The 14,312-nt window shown below is 40.4% G+C and overlaps 1 protein-coding gene across 1 annotated transcript in view; it reads right to left on the bottom strand.

The window, feature by feature from the left end:
• Positions 1-14,312, bottom strand: part of LOC109087421 (utrophin-like) — a 151,354-nt gene that overhangs the window by 129,517 nt on the left and 7,525 nt on the right. The window contains 18 exon segments of the mRNA XM_042712591.1: positions 854-1,026; positions 1,265-1,504; positions 2,750-2,878; positions 5,232-5,684; positions 5,977-6,105; positions 6,857-7,036; positions 7,111-7,281; positions 7,470-7,625; positions 8,045-8,218; positions 9,028-9,159; positions 10,002-10,163; positions 10,259-10,408; positions 10,807-10,941; positions 11,064-11,075; positions 11,077-11,244; positions 11,433-11,603; positions 11,828-11,839; positions 11,841-11,984. Coding sequence (XP_042568525.1) covers positions 854-1,026; positions 1,265-1,504; positions 2,750-2,878; positions 5,232-5,684; positions 5,977-6,105; positions 6,857-7,036; positions 7,111-7,281; positions 7,470-7,625; positions 8,045-8,218; positions 9,028-9,159; positions 10,002-10,163; positions 10,259-10,408; positions 10,807-10,941; positions 11,064-11,075; positions 11,077-11,244; positions 11,433-11,603; positions 11,828-11,839; positions 11,841-11,984 — 2,891 coding nt within the window.

Raw genomic sequence — 14,312 nt, 5'->3', positions numbered from 1 at the left:
GTTCTTGACTGGTTTTGTGTGATGTGATGTTTATTTACTTCCCGAGCTGATTCATCAACATTAAAAAACAATGATAACTGTGATGTAATCATCATTATACTTGAAAGCGATGCCTGAGCCTACTCTTTTTGACCTAATTAGCATCGATGGTATTATTCATCTTTGCTTTAAAACAAAAAGTCTATTAGAGTGAGATGTTTCTTTAAATCAGATGCACTCTGCAGCAGAATTAATGAAGGTTTCAGTAGTGAGATACTGGTATCGGTTTCTCTCACATCCTCATGCATTTATAATATCCAGGGTTTTGACACATTTCTCTATGGACCAATCATCAGCAGATATTCCTAGACTCAGAGCCGTACCCACAATATATATAGAGGGCATAACATCCCCCCCCCCAACAAAAAAAATAATATTAGCTGACTACTATTATTTTTTTTTTCACAAATTATTACATTTGCTGCCCCCAATCCTGAATGCATGGACACATCCTTCCCCAGACTCCTCCGTTAGCATGTTACGAATGGGTGAAATAACATTAGCAAATCTACCTCTGATAAGGAGAAAATGTGGAAATATATGCTGAAATGCTAACCATATCCAACTGAAAGAGTATGATCATTCAAAAGATGTATAATAATGACCTCCCTCATAACTAGAGACGCAATATCACAATCTCTCTAACCATATTCATCATTGGTTTCATGCAATAACTACTATCATGTCCAACAAATTAAATACAAAAGTTTTTTTCAGGTTCACTTTGTGATTGTGGGCCATAATGGGAAGATGCAGAAAGACTGCTCATCTAGACAGGGAATTATGGGAAAATGCAGAGTCATCGGAGGCTCACCCTTTCCTCTGGCTGTACATGCGGTTGACTCTGTCCCACTCTGAGTTCAGCTGTGTCAGGGCATCAGATATCTGTGCCATCTCCTGTCTGGAAGCTTCCAGAATCACATCAGGCTGGCGCTCATTAATCACTTCAACCTGCTCTCCCAACCGCTCCAAACTCTCCTTTATATTCTAGAAACACAAACACAGAGAAGTCAATACAAAACAAACTGAAAACACCCATTGCTCCAGTCAGTTTAGACTGCTAGTGAACAGGGAGTTATTATGGTCAGCAGTGTAGCTTATACATAGTAGACTGTAGCTTGGCAAGCTAGTTTCAAAGCAGTTGCCCCAACACTTGTACTAGCATACTGATATCTGGACCTCTTGAACCCTGTCATGAAGGAAACCACTGCAGTGTGTGTCTGACCCTGAGCGTGTCCTCCTGGCTGGAGAAATCCTCAAACAGTCCTCCGCTGAGCTCTGAGGAGTTCAGGAGCAGCTCGTCGTCAGCCATGGCCAGCAGAACCTTATTAATGTCCAGCAGATAGTCAGACGGGGAGACAGATGCACTCATCTCATCCTGAGGAGAGAGGGATGACTCTGATCTCTGCGGAGGAGAAGACGATGATTCCAGCACAGCCGGCTGAGTTCTGATGATATGAAGCTCCTGCAGAGAGACAGAGAGAGAGAATATAGTTCCGTGTGAAATGGTGCTTTCACACATTTAGAATTAGTTTACAATGCAATAGAAAACAAGATCTGTTGTGGGAACACCAGTTGATTAGCTGTAACGCCGATGTAACACAGCTATAAAAACAAGGTGTTAAAAGTTATAATACCACCATAAACAGCCATAAGCATTTCTGTAGCAAAGCTATAACAATCAAAACATAGCTGTAAACATATCTGTAAAATAGCCACAACACAACTGTAAACATATCCATCGTTAATGTAACACAGCTGTAACAAAGCTTTAACGAAACCAATAATCAGAGCTGTAAAAATAGCCATAGCATAACTGTAAAGCAAAAAAACAATGTTGTAACAAAGTCGTGACAACTGTAAATACTACTGTAACACAGCTGTAACACAGCTGTAAACATCACTTCAACTTAGCCATAACAAGGCTGTAACATAGCCGTAAAGTCAAAACCAGTTAAACACAGCCGTAGCTGTAAAATAGCCATAACACAACCGTAAAATAGACAATCACAGCTGTAAAAGCTATAAACTATACTACTGCTGTAAACAACGCTGTAACAGCTGTAAATGTAGCTGTAAAATACCCATAACATAGTCATAACATTGGCATAACAGCCACAAACAAAGATGGCACAAGGCTGAAACACTCTTGTAACAGATGCAACGCAGCTAAAACTTTACCACAGCCGTAAAAATAACTTCAACTTAGCCATAACACAGCTATAGACATAGCTATTATAATTCCTGTAACACATCCATAAACACAGCTGTAACAAAGCTGTAACCACTATGAACACTGTTGTAACATAGTCACAATGTAGCCAACACTTTAACATGCCTGTAAATGTAGCTGTAAAATAGCCATAATCCAACCGCAAGGTTTTAACAGCCGTACACATATCCAAAACAAAGCAAGGTTCTGACATCAGGTTTTCTTCTTACAGTACAGACAAACATCACATTATAAGCAACTGCACATGTGAACACTGCATACATAAACACTGTGGACATTCAACTCCAAATAAATTGCCACCCGCCAGCTTTTCAAATAGTAGCAGCCTAATTTTTCTGAGAGAAAATTTGGGTTTTAGAATTTAAAAAGAGTTTTTGGTGATATGTATAATAAACAGTAATCTGTCACCAGGAAAGTTAATACTGCAGTTTAAGGTGTTTCATGTGTGGCTGACATGTTAAGAGTGCGTGAAATGACCTTGTAGCACGTCTGGAGCAGCAGCAGTCTCCTGCGGATGTCCTCTCTTCTGTCCTCATCAGGAACAGACAGCAGCACCTCCTCTCCTCTCCTCAACACCTCCTCAACATGAGCTTTCTCCTCATCCAGCTAAAACACGAGCACACTCATTCAAGACTAACACATGGCCGTTTAATATCGCTGTGTACTGTATGTAGGCATCTGGTGTTATAGGAGCTAATTAAACACCTTTTAGTTTGTTTAAATGAATAGTTCGATATTTGCTGAAAATTTACTCTCCCTTAGGCCATCCAAAATTAATTTGTTTCTTCATCAGATTTGGAGAAATGTAGTACTACATCACTTGCTCAGCAATGGATGCACTGCAGTGAATGGGTGCCGTCAGAATGAGAGTCAATTAACTGATAAAAAAAAATCACAATAATCCACAAGTAATCCACAGCACTCCAGTCCATCAGTTAATGTCTTGAGAGACAAAAGCTGTGTGCTTATAAGAAACAAATCATTAAGATGTTTTAACCTTAATCTGTCACTTCTGGCCAAAATATGAATCCATTGTCCTCCATTGTCCGTAATCCATTATACTACTTCCTCCAGTGAAAAAGTCCCTGTTCTCTCCAGATTTCTCTCCTGATTCAGATGAGATTATTTTTTTCCACTGGAGGACGTGTTATTATGAATGGAGGACTTATATTTTAGCCAAAAGCAATGGTTTGAAGTTAAAAAGGTCTTAAAGGTGCACTAAGCAATATCTGAAAAACGCTTTTGACCACAGTGTCGGACCGAGTCACACAACACACTCGCAGCCAATCAGCAGTAAATATATTTGACAAATAATAACAGGGAGAAGAGAGCGCTCAGTGAGTGCACAGGACGGATATCAGCAGATCGACTACAGATAGCGTGAGATGGAAGATAAAAAGAGGAACATTTCGGAGGAACAAAACATTAAAAAGAATGGTTACGATCAGGCAAGAGGTAGGACTGAGTAAATATTGGAGCAGCTTTCAGCAGTGGAGAAATTCATGGAGCAGGAAATCCTGTACTCCACATTAACAAAAATTATCAAAAATTTTGGTTTGTTTGACAATTTTTCTGTGCTGGCTTTTGCTTGAAAATGCTGCGGCCGGCAGGCAGGGTTGTGATCGTGTGGGGCAGAGTTATCAAAATTATCAAAAATCACTTAGTGCACCTTTAATGACAGATTTGTTTCTTACAAACACGCAGCTTTTCACTTCTTCTGATGTTACTGTAACAGATGGACTGGAGTGATGTGGATTACTTGTGGATTACTGTGATGTTTTTATCAGCAGTTTGACTCTCATTCTGACGGCACCCATTCACTGCAGAGGATCCATTGGTGAACAAGTGATGCAATGCTACATTTCTCCAAATCTGATGAAGAAACAAAATCATCTACATCTTGAATGGAATGAGGGGGAGTACATCTTCAGGAAAATTTCATTTTTGGGTGAACTATTTCATTAATATAGATTTATGTGAGTGGAACTATAAAATGTTATGTCATCTCACTTTGTTAAAGGTCAGGTGTGTGTGTGTGTGTTAAATCAGGTGTGTGTGTGTGTGTGTGTGTGTGTGTTTGTGTGTAAAATCAGCTACGTGTGTGTATGTGTGTGTGTTTTAAATCAGGGGTGTGTGTGTGTGTGTGTTACATCAGGTATTGGTGTGTGTCTGCGTGTGTGTTAAATCAGGGGTGTGTGTGTGTGTGTGTGTGTGTGTGTTTGTGTGTAAAATCAGCTACGTGTGTGTGTATGTGTGTTAAATCAGGTGTGTGTGTGTGTTTGTTTGTGTGTAAAATCAGCTACGTGTGTGTGTATGTGTGTTAAATCAGGTGTGTGTGTGTGTGTGTGTGTTAAATCAGGTGTGTGTGTGTGTGTGTGTGTGTGTGTGTGTGTGTGTGTGTTTGTTTGTTTGTGTGTAAAATCAGCTACGTGTGTGTGTGTGTGTGTGTGTGTGTGTGTGTGTGTGTGTGTGTGTGTGTGTGTAAAATCAGGGGTGTGTGTGTGTTAAATCAGGTATTGGTCTGTGTGTGTGTGTGTGTTAAATCAGGTGTGTGTGTGTGTGTGTGTGTGTGTGTGTGTGTTAAATCAGGGGTGTGTGTGTGTTAAATCAGGTATTGGTCTGTGTGTGTGTTAAATCAGGTGTGTGTGTGTGTGTGTTAAATCAGGTATTGGTCTGTGTGTGTGTGTGTGTGTGTGTGTTAAATCAGGGGGGTGTGTGTGTGTGTGTGTGTGTGTGTGTGTGTGTGTGTGTGTTAAATCAGGTATTGGTGTGTGTGTGCATGTGTGTTAAATCAGGTGTGTGTGTTTGTTTGTTTGTGTGTAAAATCAGCTACGTGTGTGTGTGTGTATGTGTGTGTGTGTTAAATCAGGGGTGTGTGTGTGTGTGCGTGTGTGTTAAATCAGGGGTGTGTGTGTGTGTGTGTGTGTGTGTGTGTGTGTGTTCTAATAGGTGTGTGTACCCTCTCATCATCAGGCGTGTGTGTTTTCTCCTGTTGCTCCAGTGCTCTGATAGTAGCTTGTAGGTCTGCTTCAAACAGCTGTAGCTGTGAGGAGGAGAGAAGAGGAGCAGACCTCCCGTCTATCACCTCCTGCTGTGGCCGCACAGCCTCCTGTCTGACCTCCAGACCAGCAGACACCTGAACACAACACACACACTCAGCACTGGCTAATGAGTGTCTGTCCAGCACCACAGCTGGAAAACAAGCTCCACTCAGGCCTGTGCTGAGCCGCTGGCGTCTTACCTGAGCATATCTGATGTGCTGCTCCACCTTGTGGAAGTTGCGGTTGAGGTCGGCCAGTTTGGGCTCCACCAGCTCTCTGCTCGCAGGCCCCCTGCTGGTCATCAATATTACTGCCTGATCACGAGCGCTGTCCACACGCACACTCATTCCCTCCAACTCACCCAACACAGCCTGTCAGACACACACAGAGCAGATTCAATACATTAATGTGTGCTAATGAAATCAGGTTTCACTAGACTAGAACAATTTTTTGTCTTTATTATTTTTCATCAAAATGTAATTACTTTCTCTGCCACTTAGTCTTGTGGCAGAGGAAAAATAATATTAACCAACAATACTGTAGCCTAACATTTATGATCCAAACAAATCCTAATGGATCAAATTACATTATTTACTGTTGAATATTCACTTTCACTGAAAAGACAAATGATACAAATAACCAAGTCTGTGTGTGTGTTTTCACCTTCATCATTCTCTCTTTCTCAGCTGCAGGCATCTTCTCCATCTCATCCAGTCGTATCTCCGTCTGATAGAGCCACGTGCTGATATGAGCCAAATTCTCATCAAACATCTCCACCTCACGCATGTGATTCTACAACACACACACACAGCATGCATGATACAGCATCTCTACACAACATACATGCGATATTTAACAGGTAAAAATTAGGGCTGTCAACAGATTAAAAACTTTTTTTTATATTATTGTTTTGTAGTTAAATGTAATTAATATGCATATTTTTCCATCTCTAAAACATGTATCTAGTATTGCTGTATTGCATTTGATACCTATTTCAAGAATTAGAAAAAAGTGCAAAAAGTATTCTGATAAGGTCCAGGTGTGGGTTTGTTTATAGTATTTATAATTGGATGAATATAAAACAAAAGTCTATGAAATGTCCCCATTTAGATATTTATATGTAAATGTATGTGATGTGTTTGTGTGTGTGTGTGTACTGGTATATATATGGTTTATGAGGACACAAATGTGTATAATGACATGGGTACTACAACGTAAACATGGTTTATGAGGACACTTCCTGTTTCCCCGTAAACCAAAAGGCTAAAAAAAAACCATACAAAACGGAGTTTTATGAAATTCAAAAATTGCCAGTAGTTTTCTGTAAGGGGTAGGTTTAGGTGTAGGGCGATAGAAACTACAGTTTGTACAGTATAAAAACCATTATGCCTATGGAGAGTTCCCATAAACCACAAATGCAAGTATATCATGTGGTGCTATTCTTCTAATCAGTCTTGACAAATCACGCAGAACGAATGAAGCAGTTGGGATGATGTGAACCTAAAGAGTTAATTGCATCAGGTAACTTTAAGCAGTCACTCACCAGAACAGCACTGAGCCAGTCCTCGATCAGTGTGTGCACTCGCTCCCAGTCCTCATTGAGCTCAAACAGCTGATCCTCCAGCTGAGCCTCGCTGCCCTCCACTAAGGCCTGCAGGGCGGCGCTGTTCTCCATCACCACAGACAGATCGCTCTTCTTGAGCTCAGACTCCTTCAACAGGCCCTGCAGACAAACACTCATGTAACACACACTCTGAGTACAGACTCCACGAGCGAGCGGCTGTCCGACACACTCACGTTGGCCCATTTGATCTCCGTCTCGATATCGGCAGGCATGTCTCCTGCGCTGAGCTTCTCTTTCAGCGGCGTCTCAGTGTGGCTCATCCAGGCCTGCAGGGCGGCGCTGTCCTTCTGCAGCCGCTGAGACAGAGACAAAGCTTTCTCCAAATCCTGCTTCCCCTCAGTCACCTAATGACACAGACAAAAGCTATTTATGGCAAATTACACTAAAGTCAACAGGAAGTAGCTTTCACAACTCATCTTATTTTTGTAATGCGATGTATTTCTGAATGACAAATTTAGGACGAGGCTCGATTTTGTTCACTGGAAACTGCTTTCATTGCCGTTTTAGAAATGTGTGTGTGTAAAATGTGCACCTGAGCTCCCAGCTCATTGTAGAGTAATTTGAGGGCAGTGAGCTGTTCATCCATTCCTTTAGGATTTTCCGTCTGCTGTTTTTGTACGATCTGTCTTCCTGTTTTAATCACCGTCTCCACCTCCAGTTTCACCTCGCTCAAGATCTTATACAGCTTCTGCATTTATAAAAACAACACGCATACATAAAACACAAGCAGTGTGAGATGTGTGTTTCAGTTTTGTTACTTTAAAACCAACTATTAAAAATCTTAAAAAAAAAAGAAAAAAAAAATTAAATTAAATTAAAAATAAAAATAAAATTTTAAACTGAAATAAAATTTTAATGTTGCCCTGGAAACTATCTGAAACAAATAAGTTGTAGTACTAAAATTATAATAACAACAAAAAAAACGAAATAAAAATAAAGCTATATAGAAATATAAAAAAGACAAAAAAAAATGTTACAAATTGTTAAAATGTAACCTACAATTAAATTGAAAACTCAAACTATAAAATTAAATGCCATTTCTAAATATGATTGTGTACTATAATAGTATAGAATTAATACTTAAATAACAGCGGTGTGTTTTCTCACCATGCATCCGTTCAGGTGGGTTTGGATCTCCTCTGGTTGTCTGTCTTTCAGGTCCAGGATGTGAAGTTCAGCTTTCGCGTTTTCCAGAATCCTCTTGCAGTCCAGCATCCGCTGCTCAAAGTTGGCTGGTTTCTGGAACAGCTGGAATTTTGTACTAATCTCACGGAGTTTCCGCTAAACAGAACAGAAACACACAAGATAAACTTTAAGGCTGGAATACACTACATCACTATTAAAATCTGAACAGATTTAAAAACACTAGGCATCATTCACTTGACAATTGTGTTAAAGGTCACAGAGGAAAGACTGGTCATCATACACTAAATGACTGAAGATCAAACATTACTAGACGGATGATCACAGATTAACAAACACCACAAACACACACAGAATCAGGCGCCTTGCTGAGGCATATCAAATGAAAGCATTACGTGTTCTATAACCGGCTCAAAATATCAAGCATGTTTGATATCCTCCAAAAAAAATCTGGGCAAAAGTCATGTAGTTTATTCAAATTTTTATTGGAATAAATATATTTGTATTATTTTTTTTATTTTTTTTTACAAAGTGGGCATTTGTTCCAACCTAGTAAGAATCCAAATAACGTTAAAGGTTTACAAATATGCAGACCAGTTATTAGTATTAACTAAAACTGAACCAAAACCTAAAACTAAACCTGAAATTAAATAAACAGTAATATAAATAATAAACATAAATAGTAATATTAAAAACAAGACAAAAACCTAATAAAACACCAAACGCACATAACAAAATTACTAAAATGTAACTAAATAACGAATTGAAAATGACAAAAAAAAGATATAAAATAGTATATAAATAATACTAAAATAACACTTGCACAGAATTAAATCTCAAAACTTGAACATCCAAGATTACTTACTAAACCAGGGTGATGAATGAAAAAAATAGTCTGGTGATCTGCATTTCCTCTCCGGTCCTGCAGGGACAGTATCGTGTCTCACCTGTAACTGGTCCAGTAGGGTTCCTCCTCGCACTGGTTTGCCCTCTGGGACAGTCAGAGGTACGTTTCCTACATTCCTCCTCCTCAGATCCTCCAGTGTGGCCTCATGGGCCGCGATTTCGGCCTGAATGATCTGTATTTTTAAAGTTAAAGGCCAAAGAGTAAAATAATAAGCTCGAAGAAGTTTAAAAACAAAGTAGCATTACAACATATCTGTCACTGGTTATTGAAAATCTTAAGCATCTATCAATATCTACACCAGCAGTAGGGCTGCACGATTATGACAAAAATCATAACTGTCGATTATTCCCTTGAAATTGTAATTGCAATTATTAATTACGATTATCACAATTTATATTGAATGATGTTTATACCATTGTTTGATGCAACTGAGTGCCGTATTTTCATATGAAAATAAACAAGCTGAAAACTTTTAGTACTTTTCTATACTATTAAGCCTCAAATGTCAACTATACATCAGATTGGTTTCTTCTTTAAATTATAAAAAAGTAAAAATATGAATGGTATTATAATTTTATACTAAAACTAAAAAAAAAACAATAAGAAAAAACCACATCTTAAGAAAAAAACACATCTTAAGCACGGAGAATAACATAAGTGGACTTTGAATGATTAATTGCCACTTTATACGATTGCGTAATTGTGGCATCCATAATTGTATTCATGATTAGAAATTCGATGAATTGTGCAGCCCTAACCAGGGGTGTAGTGCAGTGCACCCTCTGATGCGCTTCATGACGGTCCAGCACATGGGTAGCTAATCCAATCGCATGTGAATAAATGCAAATATATTCCCCCCCAAAAAAACACCCAGTAAAAACAGTGTGATGCGGTCAGGACCGAGGCGCCAGCTTCCCTTGAAATCTGATTGTCACAGTCAGAAAAGATACAGACTGTGACTGAAATGCTGCTGCTTCTTGTGGTAACTGCTGTGAATGAGGAGTGTGTGTGTACCTGAGCTTCCTGTGGCAGCTGGAAGGCGTCGATGCGGTCAGTGAGGTACGAGGTGAGCGTCTGGTCCAGCTGCGTCAGGGACGTCTGTAGTGTGTGTAAGGCCGTCTCGTTCTCTCTCAGAGTCCCCAACTTCTGCTCCAGAGACATCTGACGTGCGGCAGCCTACAACACACACACACATGAATCCAATGCTGTGCATATGATGTGAATCTGAATCAGTTCTGGGGAGTCATTTGATCTATTCAAGACAAACACACCAGCTGAGTCAGATCTTCGTAGCGCAAATTGAAGTTCTCCAGTTTCTCGCTGATGATTTCGTCCAGAATGCCTCCGTCTATGAGAGTCTGGCCCAGCTCTCGGATCTGAGTCCTGTTATCACCCGGATGACGCAGAACCGACTCCAGAGACTGAAAGAGACATGATTACACCATGAATAGAGTATTAACAACAACTCGGGATTCAAAACGTGATCCGATTACTCACACCACAAACAGACGCAACCAAAAAATGTATGTGGTCACATCGTATTTGTAATGCTTTGGTTGCGGTCACATTAGCAATATTTTAGGAGCAAAAAAGACCCATTGTCAATAGTGTAGTAAAGTTTGAATCACTTTCAAACCAAGCAGCTTTCTGTTGGTCAATTTGTCTGAGCAACTTGAACTCGTTGCGAAATCTGCATGGGGAAATCTTTCACCCTCACTTGAAATTCCCAAGAATGCGAATATATATTGAAATTACTGGATTTTGGCTGCGAGATTTGACTGAACAAGCTAAGCCACGCCTTTAGCATGAAAGCTGTTACCTCCAGAGCCTCGCTGATAGACTCTGTGTTTTCTGGGACGTTCTCAGTGGCTTGAACTTTCTCTTCCAGCGTCTTTAACCAGCCAGACTCCACGTCCAGATACTGCAGCAGCTCGATCCAGCAGGACCACACCTCCTGAACATCAGCGCAAACAACATCAGACTTCAGCTAAACATCCAGAGGAACCAATCAAACCACACCTGGAGCAGGGCTGTCCAATTGCAAAGCATGCTCTGTGTGTGTGTGTGTGTGTGTACCTCAAGCGTGTGGGCACTTGCTCTTGAAGCGATCACAGAGTTTCTGGTAGTTGTGCAGCACTTCAGTGAGCTCAGGGCTCAGGTCAGGACCACCAGGGGGCATCTTACTAATCAGAACATTAATGTTGTCCTTCAAAATCTTCACACGCACTTCCTTCTGCAACACATCGTCTTTAGCCCTCTGAAACACACACAGAGAAGGCATTTACGAAAAAAGTATTGAAGAGAGAAAGAATTTAAAAAATAAATAAATAATTTTCTGTACTATAAAGGTCAGACACAAAGAGGAAAATTATCATTAAAAAAAAATATGACTTATAGTTTAGTTATAATCAATCTGTTATGACTTTTCAACCTCTTCCTACAGACCTTCATCTCCTGCAGCGCCTCCTCCAGCTCCTCAGGGCTCTTGTACTCAAAGTCTCTCATGAGAAACTCCTCGTCCACTTGAATCATCCACTCGCGCATCTCCGCCACGTCTTTCTTCAGATTCATCACTTTCTCCTGACCGTCACTCACACGCTCCTCACGCCTCAACAACTGCAATCAAGATGGACCACGTTTATACTGACATCAACGTAATGTGACTTATCCCAGAAGAGCATGTTCCTGAATCAAGCAGGGTTTGGAAGTGGGTTGCTGATTGGTTTCTACTTGACTAAACCACCTCTTGTAAGAGTTCTGCCCTTGCTGTGCAGCTACTTGATGTTAAAGGCCATTAAAGACATTCAGTGTTCAGCACCACTAGAAGTTATCTTTCGAACCTCTTTACTGAGTTGTGTCCCAGCGTCTCTGACTGTCGTCCAGCTCCGTCTGCCCCCAGCTGATCAGACCCGGTATGGAGCTCTGCTGCACGGCCGTCACATTCTCCCTCATCTGCTTCAGAGACAAGTCCACACTCTCCATCTCACTCACCAGCTCCTGCACAGACAGCGCGGACAGCTTTGGTGTTGCTGAGGAAATTTCTCAACCATCAACTTCAGGTGATATCTCAACCAGTTTAAATTATGTTTATTAAACCAGCTCAAGTCCACCACCAGCTCAGCCACGGTGGGCCTGCTGATAAACCAACTAAACCCAGCGTCACACAGCTAGAAAACTATGTAAAACTAGCATCATTAAGGTCCCGATATACTTCAAGTGAAATCAAAGAACAAACTAGTGTGTTATTTCGATCGAAATTCATCTGAGGGTTTGTTTCAGTCCATCAGATGCCCGTGAGTAAAAGCATAAACACTGCAGAGCTGCTTTATAGTGGAAGTGAACTGAAATTTTAACTGAAATCTGCACTGACTCTGCTTATTCAAGTTTAATTCTGTAAAGCTGCTTGCTTAAAGGGGTAGTTCACCCAAAAGTGAAAATAAGCCCATAATTTACTCACGCTACTGTAGGTGTACAGGTCCTTCTCAAAAAATTTGCATATTGTGAAGAAAGTTAATTATTTTCCATAATGTAATGATAAAAATTAAACTTTCATATATTTTAGATTCATTGCACACCAACTGAAATATTTCAGGTCTTTTATTGTTTTAATACTGATGATTTTGGGATACAGCTCATGAAAACCCAAAATTCCTATCTCAAAAAAATTTGCATATCATGAAAAGGTTCTCTAAACGAGCTATTAACCTAATCATCTGAATCAAACTAATTAACGCTAAACACCTGCAAAAGATTCCTGAGGCTTTTAAAAAACTCCCAGCCTGGTTCATTACTCAAAACCGCAATCATGGGTAAGAGGTTAACCCAGAAGGCCCTCATTGACACCCTCAAGCGAGAGGGTAAGACACAGAAAGAAATTTCTGAACGAATTTCCAATGTTCCCAGAGTGCTGTATCAAGGCACCTCAGTGGGAAGTCTGTGGGAAGGAAAAAGTGTGGCAAAAAACGCTGCACAACGAGAAGAGGTGACCGGACCCTGAGGAGATTGTGGAGAAGGACCGATTCCAGACCTTGGGGGACCTGCGGAAGCAGTGGACTGAGTCTGGAGTAGAAACATCCAGAGCCACCGTGCACAGGCGTGTGCTTTTGAACCAGAAACAGCGGCAGAAGCACCTGACCTGGGCTACAGAGAAGCAGCACTGGACTGTTGCTCAGTGGTCCAAAGTACTTTTTTCGGATGAAAGCAAATTTTGCATGTCATTCGGAAATCAAGGTGCCAGAGTCTGGAGGAAGACTGGGGAGAAGGAAATGCCAAAATGCCTGAAGTCCAGTGTCAAGTACCCACAGTCAGTGATGGTCTGGGGTGCCATGTCAGCTGCTGGTGTTGGTCCACTGTGTTTTATCAAGGGCAGGGTCAATGCAGCTAGCTATCAGGAGATTTTGGAGCACTTCATGCTTCCATCTGCTGAAAAGCTTTATGGAGATGAAGATTTCGTTTTTCAGCAAGACCTGGCACCTGCTCACAGTGCCAAAACCACTGGTAAATGGTTTACTGACCATGGTATTACTGTGCTCAATTGGCCTGCCAACTCTCCTGACCTGAACCCCATAGAGAATCTGTGGGATATTGTAAAGAGAAAGTTGAGAGACGCAAGAACCCAACACTCTGGATGAGCTTAAGGCCGCTATCGAAGCATCCTGGGCCTCCATAACACCTCAGCAGTGCCACAGGCTGATTGCCTCCATGCCACGCCGCATTGAAGCAGTCATTTCTGCAAAAGGATTCCCGACCAAGTATTGAGTGCATAACTGAACATAATTATTTGAAGGTTGACTTTTTTGTATTAAAAACACTTTTCTTTTATTGGTCGGATGAAATATGCTAATTTTTTGAGATAGGAATTTTGGGTTTTCATGAGCTGTATGCCAAAATCATCAGTATTAAAACAACAAAAGACCTGCAAATATTTCAGTTGGTGTGCAATGAATCTAAAATATATGAAAGTTTAATTTTTATCATTACATTATGGAAAATAATGAACTTTTTCACAATATGCTAATTTTTTGGAAGGACCTGTATATGACTTTCTTCTTTCAGACAAATTCAATCGGAGTTATATATAAAAAAAATGTCCTGGCTCTTCCAAGCTATAAAACCAAAATAAAAGTATTCCAAAATAACAAAAGCCCAAAAGAAGTCCAATGAAGCACATCTATCCATAATATAAAGTGTCCCACACAGAAAAATATTGGAGGATTTCAATAAAAGCCAAGAGGAGGCTCCTGTTAACAAATGTTGGTTCTCGTGAGACTAGCATATTCTCACCGTAGCTATGATGGATGGATGCATTTTATTGGACTTCTTTTG

This window comes from Cyprinus carpio, chromosome A23 (genome assembly GCF_018340385.1).
Source record: "Cyprinus carpio isolate SPL01 chromosome A23, ASM1834038v1, whole genome shotgun sequence".
Classification (NCBI taxonomy): domain Eukaryota; kingdom Metazoa; phylum Chordata; class Actinopteri; order Cypriniformes; family Cyprinidae; genus Cyprinus; species Cyprinus carpio.
This window is presented reverse-complemented; position numbering and strand designations above follow the sequence as displayed.